At 41.4% G+C, this 18,334-nt stretch overlaps 1 protein-coding gene across 1 annotated transcript in view; it reads right to left on the bottom strand.

Annotated features, from left to right (window-relative positions):
• Positions 1–655: 655 nt before the first annotated feature.
• The window catches only part of LOC139469377 (rhodopsin-like), a 36,807-nt gene continuing 19,128 nt past the window's right edge, over positions 656–18,334 (bottom strand). Inside the window, exons 2-3 of the mRNA XM_071251537.1 lie at positions 4,745–4,878; positions 656–2,069 (exon numbers count right to left, since the gene is read on the bottom strand). Of these exons, the coding sequence (XP_071107638.1) occupies positions 1,234–2,069; positions 4,745–4,878 (970 nt within the window). The 3' untranslated portion in view covers positions 656–1,233. The remainder of the gene's footprint in view (positions 2,070–4,744; positions 4,879–18,334) is intronic.

The raw sequence follows: 18,334 nt of genomic DNA, 5'->3' as shown, positions 1-18,334 counted from the left end.
ACTAACATGAATATCAACAGTGCGTGTATACTGAATTGCCGGGCAATGGAAAGCATACACCCATGTTTGATGGTGGCCACAGAACAAGGTGAGGTGAAACTGGGTTTGACGTCGCGTCCAAGATTATTGCACTCATATAGCGACGTGCATGCACGTGTGTGCCTGCTTGTACTATGCCGATTTATAGTGCTAGCTCACTGAGATACCATGCCGCAGTTTAACATGAATACCCAACTCAGACACAGTAAACTGACTCAGAGCCGACCAGTCCTTGTTTTAGCCCCTTAATGCCGAGCGCCAGACAGGGTAACAACAAGTACCATCTTTTAACGTCTTTTGGTATGACGCGGGGATCGAACCCCGGACCTTCCGCTCTCCGCTCACACTCTGTCGGCTTCGTAATACATCATTCGAGATCATTTTTCAACCTAAAAGTGTTAAAAGGGATTGAAAAAGGATCACGAATGACGTATTACGAAGCCAACAGCGTGTGTCTGATGAAGGCGGGGAGGCAGACGTCTTGACTGTGTATATTTATCCATCTTTTGTTTGTTTGGTAGCCGACCGCCTCCGTGGTTTAGAGGTAGAGCGTCCGCCCGGAGAGCGGAAGGTCCGGGGTTCTATCCCTGCTATGTTTATGTATGTATATATTTGAATTCCCCTAGGGAATAAAAACAAAAGAAGAATCAAGAAATGGTTACTCGATGGTGATGCATTTAATATGGCTATCATGATAGTGTTTAGGACCTTTGATTTGCAGTATTTTGAATATTTTTGATTCGGATTATGGTAGAGACTCTTCTTATATTTTAGACGATTTATTTTGAAAGGGGAAAAAACGATTTGTCTGCCGAAATCCCTTGCACCTGTGGTTTTAATTCATGTTAGCCATGTGTGTTGACAAAAATAGACATGTGTAAAATAGTTTCCGATGACCTGATTAGTATTGACCGTAACATGTTCTTGCATACTGTTCTTCAAGGCTGTTGTGTGATCATTCACTTGCTTAAATGTATCAGGCACACAGTGTCAAAGTTAACTCGAAATCCAGATCCACAAAAAAATCTTCAATTCTTCAAGAAGATGTTCTTGAATGAAGCTCGTGTGATCACGTTGGTCGCTACATATAGATAGTACCTAAATATATGACATCTCACGAAACTGGTATTGTTTGTTGAATTTGAAAGTGTACGCCAGGATTGTAGACCGATGTTCCTTCAGTCATCGGTTTGCTTATTCCGTTGAGCAGCTGCGTCGCTCCTTGATACATTCACCTATGCGTCTGACGTGTGAAGGATGTGAGTTGTTCGTTAATGACCGCCGTGAACTGGTATTATGAATTGTAGGGTGATGGTGAGTTGAAGGAATGTAGCTCCGTTTGGCGTCGTCAATCCCAGTCCGACAACACAATGAAATACAGTTCCTGAACCTCGGAGCATAGATAGCGTAAATTAGAGGGTTCATCACAGTTGAGGTTTTGGCAAGCGCCCCCGCTAGCACCACGCCGATCGGCGTCACAAGGTACGGGCATCCAAACATGTTTATCAGAGCAAGTATTGCATACGGGGCCCACGACAAACAGAAGAAGAAAATAATGAAAAGAACCAGTCGTGCAACCTTGAGTTCGAGCATTCTCCTGGATACAGTGCGTCGCTCTCTGCCATTGGTCAGTATGACCTTCATCTTGCTCAGCTTCCTATCGTGGAAATAAACCGTGGCAAAGATGGACGAGTAACAAAGGACGATTATCAGAAACTGCAGTGTGAAGCAGAACACGTAAATTCCGATGATGAAAGACGTGTTGTTCGTGTCTTTTGATTCGAAGTCAAATGAACACACAGTGGGTCCATAGCGTACATAGCGGCCCCACCCCACCAAGGGCAGGGCTGCCCATACGCCGGAGTATAGCCAGATGCCGACCACCGTTAAAACCATGGAACTCCTGGACGACCTTCCTGTTATTGGTTTTGTCCTCTTTATGACACTGCAGCGGTCGACGGCCATGGCGGCGAGGGTGTTGATGGAGATGTAGCCGGCGAGGGAAGCCACGAAGCCGGTCACCTGACAAGCTGAAACAGAAGATACAGGTGTAACATGATACTATATTGCAGATCACAAAGGATCCATCTTGTATTAACGGTTGACGGTGTTCTGGATCCAATTTGATCGATTGAACAGATAACAGATTTTCGTATCGTATCTGTTGTACGCTAATAGTATTATGTACTAGTGTGTCATCAACACGTGCTATCTGGAATACGGTTTCAGGTTTGTTGGTTGGTTGGTTTGTTGTTTAACGCCGCACTCAGCAATATTTCAGCTATATGACGGCGGTCTGTAAATAATCGAGTCTGGACCAGACAATCCAGTGACTAATATCATGAGCATCGATCCACGCAATTGGGATCGATGACATGCATCAACCAAGTCAGCGAGCCTGACCACCCGATCCCGTTGGTCGCCTTTTACGACAAGCATAGTCGCCTTTTACGGCAAGTATGGGTTGCTGAAGACCTATTCTACCACGGCGTCTTCACGGTTTCTGGAAGTTATTCCACTCCATAAAAGTTTAACATAATAATGTAACAATTCTAGGTGGTGTCGTTCCTTCAGTGTCTAATCGAACCCGGGTCTTCATTGTGAGTAGAGAACGCTTTAATTGCTTGGCTACCCTATCTCATCTCCAGGGAAAATTATTTCTTTTGTTGGAATATATTATGATATGGTATATTTCAATTTATGTTTTGTACACGTTAGTGAGTGTAAAGGCAGTTCATATTAATTATTTTCTACAACAACGTAAAATAATTCAAATAAAACAATTTCCATAATCATGAAGAATCACAGTCCATTGTACGATTCCGACCATATTATAAGCATGTGTTTATAAATCACTATCAAATAGTCTTAATACTCAACGTATATCGAGTGACACTTTTGCATAATTAAATAGAAATCTTAATTAAACGTTTCTAACTTGGAAGAAGGACAGATGTATTTACGTTTTTGTTTCTTGCATCAGTACCACACCCTAATCTGTCACACTTTGAAAACACACATTGAATTTTCGAAAAATATTCAGTTGTATTTTCTTTGTCTGTGCTCCAGAAGGAAATGAGATATAGTAAACTAGGGTTATAACGAACTCAAAGGGACCACTAGTTTTAGTTCGTTATAACCGTAGTTCGTTATAAGCATACACAGCATATATACATCAAATGGACCGGACCGAAAAGCAGTTCGTTATATCCGTTAGTTCGTTATAAGAGTGTTCGTTATAAACGTAGTTTACTGTATCCTCGGGCAATGTTAAAATCACCACAACCCATCTCACACGATAACCTTACATGCATATCAGACACTTTACTCAATGAAAGGAAAACATTTGGATGTATAAAAGGCTTTAGATATACATAATGGAAAGTCCATGTACACTTCGCAAACACATCAGATTGTACATGTTGCCGGATGGTAAGAACTTCGTGGGTCATCAGAAGATTTTCAATTGTTAAGCCGTCAACATCACACTGACCGCCTCCATGCCATTGGTCTAGTGGTAGAGCGTCCATCCGGAGAGCGGAAGGTCGGGGTTCGATCCCAGGCCACGTGACACCAAAAGACGTGAAAAGATGGTATTTAGCAACGCCTCCGACGGTTCCGATCAACGGTTATATCAGCAGCACAATTAAATGGGCGTCATTGGAAGAAGCCACAATCACAGACACCCAACATACGAGAGGTATTGGATTGCGGTGCCGGCGTCCCTACCCTGGAAACGTCAAGCCACAGCGGCACAATGCTGCCGTGACTTTTGTGAATGGTTCATCATGCTTCCCCACTGTGTCTTGAGGCCAGTTATCAAGCCACTGCAACGTTTTCAGCGCCCTCAACGTCCCTTATTTTCCAGCTTGTTAACCCCCGTCCATATGCTGATGGAGATATTCAAACATCCCCACAAGGAGTTATCAAGCCATCATATGGACGTCTGGGTCAGCTTATGGGAGACCCATGGTGCTTATTTATGATGTAATCGACGATGTTTACGTCAGCCTCAACATCAAGACCTCATAACGTCGAGACATTGACCTTGGGTCTGCGGGTGGAGTGGAGGAATATCCCACGTGTCTGTGACCCATCGGTCGTCTCAATACATACATAATTCAATCTCTTTTTCAAAGTGTCTTTTTACAACGCATTCAACACTACATTTTGATGTCGGCATTAGTCATCAAATATGTAAAAGATTTTCGGCCACTGGATGGTTGTATTTATCTAGTTATGAATCCAATATAAGTAAAATCAGAAATACACTTCATATACTGACAGACCTTATTTGTATGCCACAAACTTAACTTTGAAATGCTTAAGAATTTCTCTTCAACTTTACTAAATCACTCACGAGACATCGTGGTGCTTCTTTCTCCATGAAAGTTACCGAAATTAAACATATTTGACTGATGGCGTACATACACTATAAAGTGATTTGCCTGTCGTTGATAGCGGAAGGCAATGGTTCAAACACTCGACGTGAAGGCTACATCGATGACATAAATACTTTTATCTTTGCATCGCGTCTTCAGTTTTGGCAGATATATGACTATACCTATACAAAGTGCATACCGATATACAAGCAGATGTCATCCTTCTGTTGTCTCATTAATCATTGATATAAAGCTCGTAGGATATGCCCGGCTTCAAGCGTTCCGGCTCGGGTTTTGGTATAGATTAGTGAAAGGATGCTTACACACTGGTGGCAAGGGCCATACTCTGGTGATGTTTGCCGTGGCGAATATGGGGAAGTTCACAAGACACATCAGAAGATCTGTGCACGCCATGCTGAAGACAAACGTGTTGGCAGCCGATCGGAGGATCCTGTACCTGCAACAGTAGCCATAGATACATCAGTACACGTGGAGGCCAAGGAGGCAAATAGCATTGGATAACTACACAAGTGAAGGACATATATAACGTCTAGGCCAATCTCAAGTATCCGGCGAAACGGATTCCACGGATTGGCGTCACTGTCACAACCGCGAGCTACGAACTGATTCTGTTCATGACGTCAGTGTGGGCTATGTAATAATGCAGTCAGGAAAACAGAGGTCTCACGTAAGCGGTAACATTTCTTGCCATTTTGCACTTTCCCGAGGCAAGGGCATTAGCTGACTATAACAGTCCAGTTTCCACCCTTGCCGATCTAGGCTGGAATTCCGTAGTTTATGTCATTTATGTCCAATCACAATCGCGTAACGAACAAGACATCCGGTTCGTAAACAACATGGTTTCCACATGCAGATTTCAGTCAACTGCATGACTTGCAAAGCACATGTACTGTCAACTGGGCGTTGTCAGATATTTTGAAAATCGTGACATTTCATTAATGAAGGTGCTCAAGTAATTGATGCACTTCGCGGGGTAAGACCCATTTTATAACAAGATAGATCTCGATAATCAATCAGATCGTCTTGACTGGAGCCGCCATTTTGTTTAAAGCAAATGCAAGTGATATCATAGGTTTATCTGATTGGTCAATAGGAGGGACATATAAGGGACATAACTGGTAATAGCCACTGGTGACGCTACGATCGAGCCTGGAAATACCAACCTAGTTCTAAAAGGGTTCTAAACTGGACTTTTATAGTTAGCTAACGCCCTTGTCTCGGGAAGATAGCTATTTTGTTATGGTAATTTATATATGTGACATTGATACTAAAAGTACTGACACCACCTAGTATTTTACCTATTTCTCCGGTCCATGTCTTAATGACGTGATGACAGGAAATGTTTAATGAAATAAGAAACCATTTATACTCAATCTGTCAATACACTGATTATCCCAAATAACTTACCTTTCAATTTTGATGCCCAAATACTTTAACCATGTTTTATAGCCAACATTAACATGTAACATTTCTTCGGCAGATTTGACAACAATTTATACCAATATTTTAGGCAAGGCTTGTAACCATGAAAGAATAATGGATATTCACCACGAACGATTCGATTCGAGGTTGACAAGGTAAAATATTTTAATTAAAACTATTAAAACATATCATATAGTCGTACAAAGTATATCATTACACAAAATGGTCATACGTGGTTTCATTGTTATTTACAAAGCAGGAACCAACTGCATATCGAAATCCCGGCTTCAGGCCGAGTTGTAGCACTGAGGTCATAGTAAAGAGTGCACTGCATTTCCCGTTGATCTACCACATTAATCTACATGACAAAGAAGTGCTTTTCCATTATTCTCGGCGTATTGAAGACGCAAGATGGGGTAGTGTGTTGCGTGGGGGTGAACTCGTTCTTCAAAAACAAGTACCACGTGTCATTTCTTCAGATTACATGCGTAGAGACCGATTCTCATGTAACATGTGGACAGCGTGTGCTCCACTAACTATTGTCTCATTTCTTTGTATATATGTCTCTCTTGTCAACTTCTTTATGTCACCTAGGTGGTTCATAAAAATAAACATCTTCATCTTCTTAAGCGAGGAGTAAAAGTTGGATACAGCAGAACATAAACAGGTGTTAAAGCATTCGCTCGTCACGCCCAGAGGAGGGGTGCGGCCTTTGTGCCACCTTCGAGCGATCAACAACTGGCCAGGACGCTCAATGGTCGCCTAAACCAAGAAAATCATGTTTCTATGTAACTGCTCTAACAGTTGTTCAGCAGTAACTGCAAGAGTTGTTCAACGTCTGCCACCACAATGAAACACTGCTGGTACAAGCCCTATATTTATAGGCAGGCTGAGGAGGCACTATAGATAGCTCAAAGGAGGCAGAAAAGAGGCAGAAGCATTGCCATGGTGTCTCAAGTGTTGCCGTGGTCGCCGAATGGAGGCACGACGGTCGCCACAGTCATCGTTCAATGCACGCTGTTGGTCGCCCAAAGGAGGCACAAGGGAGGCAGAAGCATCGCCCAGATTTACGGGACAGTATTTCAACAGAACGCATCTATTACCTGGCGACCATTGGGCGACCACTGTGCCTTCATTCTGCAACAACGGCAATGCTTGTGCCTCCCTTCTTCCGCCTTTGAGACACCTTTGAGCAACCAACCTCCTCGGCGACCTTTGTGCGACTGTTTTGAACATGTTCAAAAATTCACGGCGTCCATGGCAATGTCTGAACCTTCTGTGTACCACCTTGGAACGACTGAGGCATCCATTCTGCCTCCTTTGAGCCTCCAACGACGACCTGGCAAATTCTAAGGTTGCACACGGGAGGCACAAAGGTCGCCATCCTGTGTAAAGGCCCCATTAGACATATCAACGTTAATAGCAGTAGCATTAATTCCACACCAGTTGTTCAATATTCGTAGCAATTTGTTCAAGTCATCTTCAGATTCAAGTAAAATAATATCATCAGCATACGCTAAAGGGGAAATAATAGTTCCATCAATAGTTATGCCAATTTTAGAATCGATCCTAACATCCAACAAGTCATTGATGAAAGATTAAACATTATGGGGGACAATAAACATCCTTGATTCAAGCTACGATTACCATCAAACCAAGCATATCGTTTACTCGCACACTACATTTAACATTGTGATAAAGTGGCTGAAGCGTTATTATCATGTTCCCATTGACACCAACATCGTGTTTAGCCATAGCAGACTTCTGTTGACACAATCATAGGCAGGGACAGCTGAGCCAATATATGCACCGATGGATCCAAGAATCCTATCATCAACAGTGCTGGTTACAGGATCTATATCCATGATTCCAAACCCCAAGCACATTCGGTTCGCCTGTCTGACGGTCAGCAGTATAATCACTGCTGAATCGGAGGTAATTCATCACGCTCTCAAACTCAAAGCGCAACTATCGGAAGCACAGGCAATCTTATCAGACTCGCTCCGTGCACTTACAAGCCATCAGCGGCAGAAACTCAAACTTTCGACGAAACACAGTCAATGATATTCCGTACGAATATACAGATTCATTACAAAACTATCGGAGCAAGGAAAATAGGTGAATGACGCTAAGTTGGACCCCGTCTCACAAAGACATTCAGGGAAATGAAAACAATACAGACACACTGGCAAAGCGGAGATATAGCCTGTTCCTTTCAGTAAACAATAGATTAAAATCAATATCAGACCCCCATAGCCACAAAATGGTCCAATGGGACTCAGTTACGATCGGCAGATGGCTATTCAAAAATCCATCCGAAATCCACCAAAAGCCATACTCACACTCAAATACATGGCCCCAGACTCAAAGTCACAAAAAGCACGATGACAAGGTATGTCCATCAACCTGTATCCGTTGCTCACGTGTTACTGGAATATCAAGACCATGCCCCAGCCCAGGCTCAGTTAAAACAAGAATTGCAGTCAGATGTGCAATCTCTCGTAGATCTCCTAAAGCGAAGAGATGCAATAGCGAAGGCCAAACTAACTCTATTCCTGAAAGATGGTCAGCTATCGAACGTATATAAACAGAGCACCCACAAAATTTCTATCAATTTCTAAAAATAAAAAATAAAATTATATTAATATGAAAACAGAAATCTCATCAACACTTAAGTTCCCAATAAGATTTGTGTACCCAAGGTCCCAAAAGTCAGCCGAAATAGCTGTGGCAGAAGGCGCCAACTCGAGCACTCAAAGCCGCTACAAACACAACATAAGCCACAATAGACTCGGAGAGAAATTCCGCAGGATGCCAGTTGGACTGCCACATTGGTGCCTCGCCGAAGTTCGAAGGCCGGAGTTGCTGTTCAGCCGTGAAGACAGAAGCTGGTGACGTAACAGGTGGTTTGATGTCCGTGACATTGAGTTTGGCTTTGTGACAAGTGAATACCTGTTAGATTTAATGCTCTCTGTGTATCTAGATCAGGACAGTTTCATTTTAATACTGACCAGTTATGTTTTATTGTCAAACTAGCCCTTTTGATTTTGTCTTATTTTTTGTTCCAGATAAAATTGTAAACTATTTTGTCAAGTGATAAGACACACTCCTCAGGACGGTTTGGTAGAATCGAAATTATGCGAACTTGAACTTTTTGATAATGCTAAAGTTATTATGACTGTAAGTTCTCCTATTAAGGTTAGATTTCTTTTTCTCCAATTTGCAAGCAATCTATTTTTTTCTTCGAGTTTTCTTTTTATATTGATTACTCAGAGTTCACTTAAGCTTGGACTAAACATAATTCCTAATACTTCAAATTCCTTATTGTGCCATTCTGTTTGTAAATCTTGACATAATCGATCATAGCTACCCGCTTTGGATCATATCCATATTGCTTTTGTCTTGTCTACATTAATTTTTAAGCCAGACATTTTGCAGAACTTATAAAGTGTTTCTATAGCCACATATAAGCTTTCACCTTTACCATTTAAAAATAGGTCAGTATCATCAGCATATTGCCCAGCCCAAGTTTGTATTCTTTGTTAGTCACAATAATCCCTTTAATTTTATTATTATTTCTAATAATACAACCTAGGATTGCAGCTACTATAGAAGGAAAATATATGGCGGCAATAGGTCTCCTTGTTAACATCTTCTTTCATTTGTAAAAAAACTGATAGATGTCCAGTTTGTATTATGTTTGATGAAGTATCGTAGTTGAGTATATTTATCCAGAAATTTTAGTTCTTTCCCGAAAATTTAAAAAAATTCAACAGGAAAGCCATCAAAACTTGTTTTTAATTGAACATGAAATTTCTTCAAGGTCAATTTCTCTTTCACAAAAGTTTTTCATTTCGTTGTCTAATGTAGGAATGTCAAAATTTGTTAAATGTTCGTAACTTCTGTTATTCCTCTCAGATGTTTATATATATATTTTATAAAGTTCCCTTACTTATCCAAAATACAATTGCCCGTCTGTTATTACCGTTTCATCTTCAATCATAACTCAGTCTGTATTTAATAATTAACTGATGTAATTTCTATTTTCTAAGTGGCAGAAATAATTGTTGGCTTTTCTCCTTCCTCGTAATTTGTATTCTTCTTATTTCCTCTTCTTTCCAATTCTTATTTGCGTTTTGATAATTCTTATAGGTGTTCTTCATCTATTTGTTGAAAATCTCGCCCTATGTACTACGTTTGTGTCCCGCCAGATTCAAGGGCCGGAGTTGCTGTTCAAAATCCAAAAACTGAATTCACGCTGTGTGAGTTCATTTGTATCTGTTTACTTAAAGCATAAATGTTTCAGCTTGCGTTATTCCTTAATCCATTACATTTCAGTTTGGTTTACCTTGGTGCCTAACTGCATACGGTCTATCTGTATATATTCATTGTCGACCTCTCACGGGTGTATACTACCCTCTGCTATTCATACCTTATTGGCAACTACAGTCGACTTCTTTGTGAGTGACGCGAATAGCGCGTACTAATATTTGTTTGTTTGTTATTTAACGCCGCACAAAGCAATATTCAAGATGTATGACGATGGTCTGTAAATAATCGAGTCTGGACCAGACAATCCAGTGATTATTAACATCATTAACATCGATCCACGCAATTGGAATCGATGACATGCATCAACAACGTCAGCGAGCCTGACCACCCGATCCCGTTAGTCGCTTCTTACGACAAGCATAGTCGCCTTTTACGGCAAGTATGCGTTGCTGAAGACCTATTCTACCGGATCTTCACGGGTCTTGATTCATCTATAGTTATCAGCACATGAAATAGAATCTCGAAATATTGATTAATTAACGAAGATAGCTGCATGTGTGCTGATAATTATAAACAGGCCATTCCGCCGATAAGGAATATTGCTTACAGTAATTACTATAAATGCCACGTGCGCTTTTCAAGAAATATCTATTTTGTTAGCCAAGAACATCATTAATGAGTTTTGATCACGTGGTTATTACCCGTGTAAGATTCGGCGACTGCCTCCGTGGTCTAGTGGTAGAGAGTCCGCCCGGTTCGATCCCCGGCCGCGTCATACCAAAAGACGTTAAAAGATGGTACTTGTTCTTACCCTGTCTGGCATAAAGGGGCTAAAACAAGGACTGGTCGGCTCGGAGTCAGTATACTGTGTCTGAGTGGGGTATTCATGTTAAACAGCCACACACACACAGACACACACGTGCATGCACGTCGCTATATAAGTGCAATAATCTTGAACGCGACGATAAACCCCATTTCACCTCACCTCACCGTGTGTTCCATATTTTTGAAATAGGAATACCATTCCTGTAGCGAGAGCGCCTGAAAACCTCTTATGGCAGACCAAAATGTTTTACTGTTTTTGAGGTCATTCGTCAATCTTTTTTTTCTAAAATTATCTGTATACGTTATAAGTTGTAACGCGGGACGCAATAAACCCCATGAATTTATCTTACCGAAATGTTTATAATACGACATTCGTAAAAGAGTTAACACAAATTCAAAATTGATAGAAAACAGATGTTCGATTGAGCGGAGGTCAGCTTGTGCTATGTCGCGTGACTTTCATGAGTCGGAAAAAATATGCGGCTTTTTGCTTCGAAGCGGGAAAGGGGTTTACTCTGCCTCTCAGTAACCCACGTGCAGCCTGATTTGCCCGTGTCGGGGTGTAAGGGAGTCATCCTCGCGCGGAGAAATTTATTTCCAGCCAAGGCTGGATACATAGTATTTTATCAAGATCACGTGAACCAATCAGATATCATCATTCTGACGTGGACGTATGATACTTTATATTCCAAACTGGAGGTGAAAAACAATTCCGTGCTTTCATATAGTCTCTCCCCCCCCCCCCTTCCCATTACTATCACGTGAAGATGCGGGATAGAATAGGTCTTCAGCAACCCATGCTTGCCGTAAAAGGCGACTATGCTTGTCGTAAGAGGCGACTAACGGGATCGGGTGGTCAGGCTCGCTGACTTGGTCGATCCCAATTGCGAGGATCGATGCTCATGTGGTCAATCACTGGATTGTCTGGTCCAGACTCAATTATTTGCACAGACCGTCGTCATATAGCTGGAATATTGCTGAGTGCGACGTTAAACAACAAACAATACAATACTATCACATGAACACAATCTTAACACTCTAAGTATCTTGTAACGTTCGCATCTATATATTCGAGCACGCCAGAGACCGATGATTGTGGGTTCGAATCCTGGTTCGCCCCGGTTATGTTTCTAGGTTTGTCAGCACAAGGCTCTAAAGTGGTAAACGTCTGAGACTTGTATAACTTCGGGGTCTCCTCCAACAGCAAGCTGGCACGCCGCGGTATAGCTTGAATACTGTTCAAAGAGGCTAAAGATTCAATTCATGCGCGCGCTCACTTTATGATATTCACATTCCTTATCATACCATGGCTGGTTATATGTGATTGCAACATCAATTTTTAGTTTCATACATTTTGTTTGTTGTTTAACGCCCCGCTCAGCAATATTCCAGCTATATGACGGTCTGTTTATATTCGCATCAATCCGCGCAATTGGGATACAGTGACATGTATCAACCAAGTCAGGAAACCTGACCACCCGATCCCGTTAGTCGCTTCTTACAACAAGCATAGTCGCCTTTTACGGCATGCCTGGGTTGCTGAAGACCTATTCTACCCCGGGTCTTCAAGGGTTAGTTTCATACAGTATACGTTTTACATATCACATGTGTTTACTTTTCTATTGCCACATTAATATAAGTATGCACGTCTACACATTCCACCGGCATACACGTGATATTATCTGAGAGCAGGTTGTTCCAGGATATTCCAGCCTTATCAGTCTCCCACACAAAGTAGAAGTCGTCAGCTGATGCACTTGCATCACGATCTTGCACGAGCGATGGATGCGTACCCTGTGCTAAACGAATAAGTCGGAACCTGACATGGATATGATTGGAAATCCATTACACGTGATAAACATCATCAGGGCACTGGACCACTCATTAACACCTCTTTCAGGTCAGCTTAAAAAGTATAGCTTCCAGATCCCGCATCCGATCCAAATCGACCTTTATGATAACCATATTCAGAGCAGAGCACCACGCAAGTTGAACTTGCCAGGTACGCTTACAACTTTATCGTTGTATCTATTCATGCACACCTTATCGATAAAATGTCAATGTGTTCAAGCCCTACCACATTAGCAATGCAATCGTCAATACTACAAAACAAATATTATCAATGTCTATCCACACTGAGTCTATCAAAATATCCTCAGTGTGTTCACATGGTGTCTATAAGAAAATATAAGATGGAAAGAAGCGATGAAGTTTATTTAACAATAAAACAGTGTTCTATCATCACGTTATTTCTGGAGATTCGAATATGCGCTCGCAACTTGATGACGTCACATATTGGATGACGATTATTTAAAAGAGGGAAGTGTCTTGTGAGGTGTTCCCGTTAGATGTAGCTGTGGTACGCAGATAAACGCAGTCGCATCGCATCAAAACGTGGGAGAAATATGACAATCGGTATTAGGAGAAAAGGTACAGATAATCGACGTGATGATTGTGAAAATATGCGGGAAATACCAAACTTAACCCACCTGTTCATAAAATGGACTTGTCCGACATTGTCGAGGTCGGATTCTATTCAGGGAGTCATTGTTATTATATTATGGTAAAATTTTTAAAGATTGCACATTTTTATATTCTGGAGATTCGAATATGCGCTCTCAACTTGATGACGTCACATATTGAATGACGATTTTTTTTTAAAGAGGGAAGTGTCTTGTAAGGTGTTCCCATCAGATGTAGCTGTGGTACGCAGATAAACGCAGTCGCATCGCATCAAAACGTGGGAGAAATGCGACAATCGGTATTAGGAGAAAAGGTACAGATAATCGACGTTATGATTGTGAAAATATGCGGGGAATACCAAACTTAACCCACCTTTTAATAAAATGGACTTGTCCGACATTGTCGAGGTCGGATTCTATTCAGGGAGTCATTGTTATTGTATTATGGTAACTATTTTTAAAACTTGCACATTTTTATCAACATCCTAAAAGAGGCTGAACATAACGTTGATGACGTTGTATATAGTACAACAAACACTGCACGGATAATAAACCAGTGGTAGTTTTATTCTCCCTGCAGTGTTTTATTGTACGATAAACAACGACCGCGAGTGGTCTATTTCTTAAATAGAAATACATTATATATTCGTTTAGACTAACGAGCCATAAAACTTAAACAAGCAGATTGAATGCTAGTTAATGTGTTGGTCATAATCTCTGGAATGTTTCAGTAATGAGGCGCCCGCCGCTTCCAGGTGCATACGATTGCCATATAACTGCAATAGTCTTTAAACACCATTTCTCCTCACCTCACCTTTGAATGAATGAGTTAAGTGAATCCGGTTTTAAAGCTGCTTTGAGTTGTATCATATTTACATGTCTGCATGTCAACCTGACCCGGAAGCCACCATGTATGCAGCTGGAGGTGAGGTGAGGTGAGGTGAAATTGGGTTTAACGTCGCGTTCAAGATTATTGCACTTATATAGCGACGTGCATGTACGTGTATGTGTTTGTGTGGCTGCTTGTACTAGTCCGGACTGATGCTGATTTATAGTGCTAGCCACTGAGATACCATGCCGCAGTTTAACATGAATACCCAACTCAGACACAGTATACTGACTCCGAGCCGACCAGTCCTTGTTTGAGCCCCTTAATGACGACTGCCAGACAGGGTAAGAACAAGTACCATCTTTTAACGTCGTTTGGTATGACGCGGCCGGGGATCGAACCCCGGACCTTTCGCTCTCCGGGCGGACGCTCTACCACAAGACCACGGAGGCGGTCCTTATGCAGCTGGAAGATGTTTACCACTATGGCGCTGATCCTACCGTTAAATCAATTACTCCCCGCTGTCCCGATGTTACAGCATCCATATCACCTAACAGGGCGCTACGTTCTGACAAACGCAGGTCATATTAAAATACCCAAAATATCTAAAGCAAGCACACCCAATCACTAGTCCTTATCTCGCTATAGCATCAGGGAAAAGATGAAGCTCCATCAAATTCCTGCCGCCCTATTCCGCTCACTTAATGAGCCAAGATTTTTAAGCTGTGGTAACAAACAGTAAAATACCTCCTCGAAACTGGAAATCACATCAAACCAGACCAAAACGGTTTCAGGAAGGAGCACTCGTGTTCTGAGACTAAATAAACACGTCTCAGTTAAGCCGACAATACCTTGCACAAATATTCCGAAACTTCAACGAAGCTTTTCCAAAGCTGAATGGGACACAAAGCACCCTGCTTAAACGAGATCAAAGGTGACCTATCAATAGAAATTAGTCACCTTTCGAATTCGCCGATACACGAAGAGGAACAGGGCAGCCGAATTAGAAGGCGACGTTCATACAAAGTTAAGACAACAACAACAACAACAACAACAACAACAATATCAAGCATGAAATACTCATATCTCCCACTAATATGACATGTCCGGTCTAAGTCAAAGTCGTTGCCATGGAAACTATTATATTAAAAAATCCTAAACCTTCAAAATTAACAAAAGTACCACTTTCATCTCGCGTGTCGTCACAGTACTTATGGCATCTTCTAACGGTGACCTTGACCTCACAACTCAATTCATATTGTGGAGTAATGATACTACTCAAAAGAAGTTTAAAAGCACCCAATTGGTTTCTTATGACCATAGTTAATATGTTATGGCCATGATATACTTCAAATCACTCGAATTGTTTCATATAACTATAATTAATCCACCATATGGCCATGTCAGATTAACTTTAATCATATGAAAAAATCGGATGTTTTTTAACTTCTTTCGAGTAGTATATAGTGTCCTATTTGCGTGCTACGTGATGTGACGATGTTGTCTATTAATCCGCCAAGAGCTAATTCCCTCGAGACAGCACGGTACCACTTTTGTAAGCTGAGATACATCTTCCCGAGTCCAGTTTCCACCTTTGCCGAACGAATTATGTTAGGCTGCTATCCCTGTCCTAGATCGTAGCGCAACCAAAAGCTATTACGAGTTATGTCCCTCCTCTGTATTTTTGCCCCCCCCCCCCCCCCCCCCCTTCCCTCCGCTGAGGCATGCTCCTTCGGGTCTGACTGTGAACGGTGTGACGCGAGTGCTGTCACTGTATTAGGGGCATCTTGTTCGAGTATTAGATATAGATGTTGAATTTGCGTGTTGTTTTATAATCACACCTTTTTTTAAATAATTCAGCCAGTACTACTGAATCAATACAGTCACTTTGACAAGACAAATGATCATGTCATACGTAGCATCAGAGTCAGATACACATAGATATTCCCAAACAAATTAGTTCCACCGTTTCTTACAACGTGACAGGGAACTTTAATATGACGGAATGGCGTATAAGTTGATCCCAAAACTGTGAGGAGTATAAACGAGGTGTCTGTTATTTATCCTGTGATCGTAACGACTTAAATATTAATTCTCACTCTAACATATAAATGATTGTGTTAATACATTGATTGAATGTCAGTATAATGTTAATATGGAAAGATGCTAATTTTGGAATCATGGAAGAATTGACAGAAATTATCTGTCCCTGCGAGCCATACAACCTTAACACCAAGGTGAAGGTCACAGAAAAGGGGACGTTGTGTTTCCGACAAAGTGGCTACATCACTATGTGACGTCACAATTCAGATATAGTGTTAATTCAGATATGTTGTGTTAAATATTAAGAATTGATTTTGTTTGAAAAATGTTCAATGTCAGTTATAACTAACTTTGTCATTTGTACTCTAACACCGCTGCATCTGTTTTAAAGATGTTTTTTTTTTATTTGCAACATATGTTTTGTTGGTAATTCGAAATTGACACAATAACAAGAGCAGATTCAAAGAAAAGGGAGGATGTAGTTGTGTCCACAAGGTATCAAACTATTTTCTCGAATTCCTTACAATTGGAATACTCGTAGACAGTTGATAGAAACGCCATGCTTTCTCCATTCTACTGAACTCCGTGGGTTCGAATTCCAAATTCACCCTTGGTCTGTCACCACCATACCCGTTCTCGTGGATCACACCAAGGTGGTAACATCTACGACCTGCATTGCTTTGGGATCTCCTACCACAGAAGCCAACAGCCGTACTTTAATTGAAATAGGGTTAAAATCGGTCGTAATGCCAACTCAATCGGGCTACAGGGGCGGTCGGGTAGCCTAGTGGTTAAAGCGTTAGCTCGTCACGCCGAAGACCCGGGTTCGATTCCCGACATGGGTACAATGTGTGAAGCCCATTTCTGGTGTCCCCCGCCGTGATATTGCTGGAATATTGCTAAAAGCGGCGTAAAACCTCACTCACTCACTCAATCACTCACTCAATGGGTCTATAACGATACGCGTCCACTTAAACGAACTCTTGGTTGATGCGTGTCACCGTATCCCAATTGCGAAGATCGATTCTCATGATGTCAGTCGTAATAAATTTGTTATGGTGTCTTTGGTTGCGGTATACGGTGTCATATTCGGTAATCAGAAACACATGACATCGTATAGGGCAACTAAAGACACCATAACTAATATTATGTGACAATAAATAAGAAAATGGAACGTGAGGTAGCTAAGTACTTAATGCATGTCGATATTTCATACAGATACTTAAAGTATTAATTTGAGTGTTGGTTCAAGTCTCTGCGCCTAACTACGAAGGATGTCTTCTTCTACACCCTTAAGAACCGTGAAGAGAATAGAATAGGTCTTCAGCAACCCATGCTTACCGTAAAAAGCGACTATGCTTGTCGTAAGAGGCGACTAACGGGATCGGGTGGTCGGACTTGCAGATTTACACCCATAAGAACCGTGAAGAGAATAGAATAGGTCTTCAGCAACCCATGCTTACCGTAAAAGGCGACTATGCTTGTCGTAAGAGGCGACTAACGGGATCGGATGGTCGGACTTGCAGATTTGTCTGGTCTAGACTCGATTATTTACAGACCGCCATCATATAGCTGGAATATTGCTGAGTGCTGCGTTAATCAACAAACAAACAAACAAAACTTGAACGAACTGTGCAGCCACTTGTAGCACGTTCTACTTGGTGGTTCCCTGGCGTACTTAAAGGTTTTCATTCATCATGATCAGTTTCAAGAACATCGATCGTCTGTGTCTAATAATAAACATAGGCAGATATCTCCTCAAAGGCTGATTCGTCACTCTTTATTTGAAACCAAACATTTAAATAACGTAAGACATGTTTAGCTGTAACTGATACAGTTAGATATGTATATTAGATAGACGACTGTAGATAAACAGCACGTACGCTTACATCAGAACCGAATTTAAGTATAACATTTCCTTAGACTGGACGAGGAAAGAAATATGCTTTTTAGTGGATATTAGATATTTATGATGTAAAGAACCATCTCGCAATGTTTCGGTAAAGGACAACCCTAGAGGTCAGGATCACCCGGTCGGG

The sequence above is a fragment of the Haliotis cracherodii genome, unplaced genomic scaffold, assembly GCF_022045235.1.
Source record: "Haliotis cracherodii isolate W230 unplaced genomic scaffold, xgHalCrac1.p SCAF_2, whole genome shotgun sequence".
Classification (NCBI taxonomy): domain Eukaryota; kingdom Metazoa; phylum Mollusca; class Gastropoda; order Lepetellida; family Haliotidae; genus Haliotis; species Haliotis cracherodii.
The sequence above is the reverse complement of the archived record's forward strand: the minus strand, read 5'-3'. Positions and strand labels throughout refer to the sequence as shown.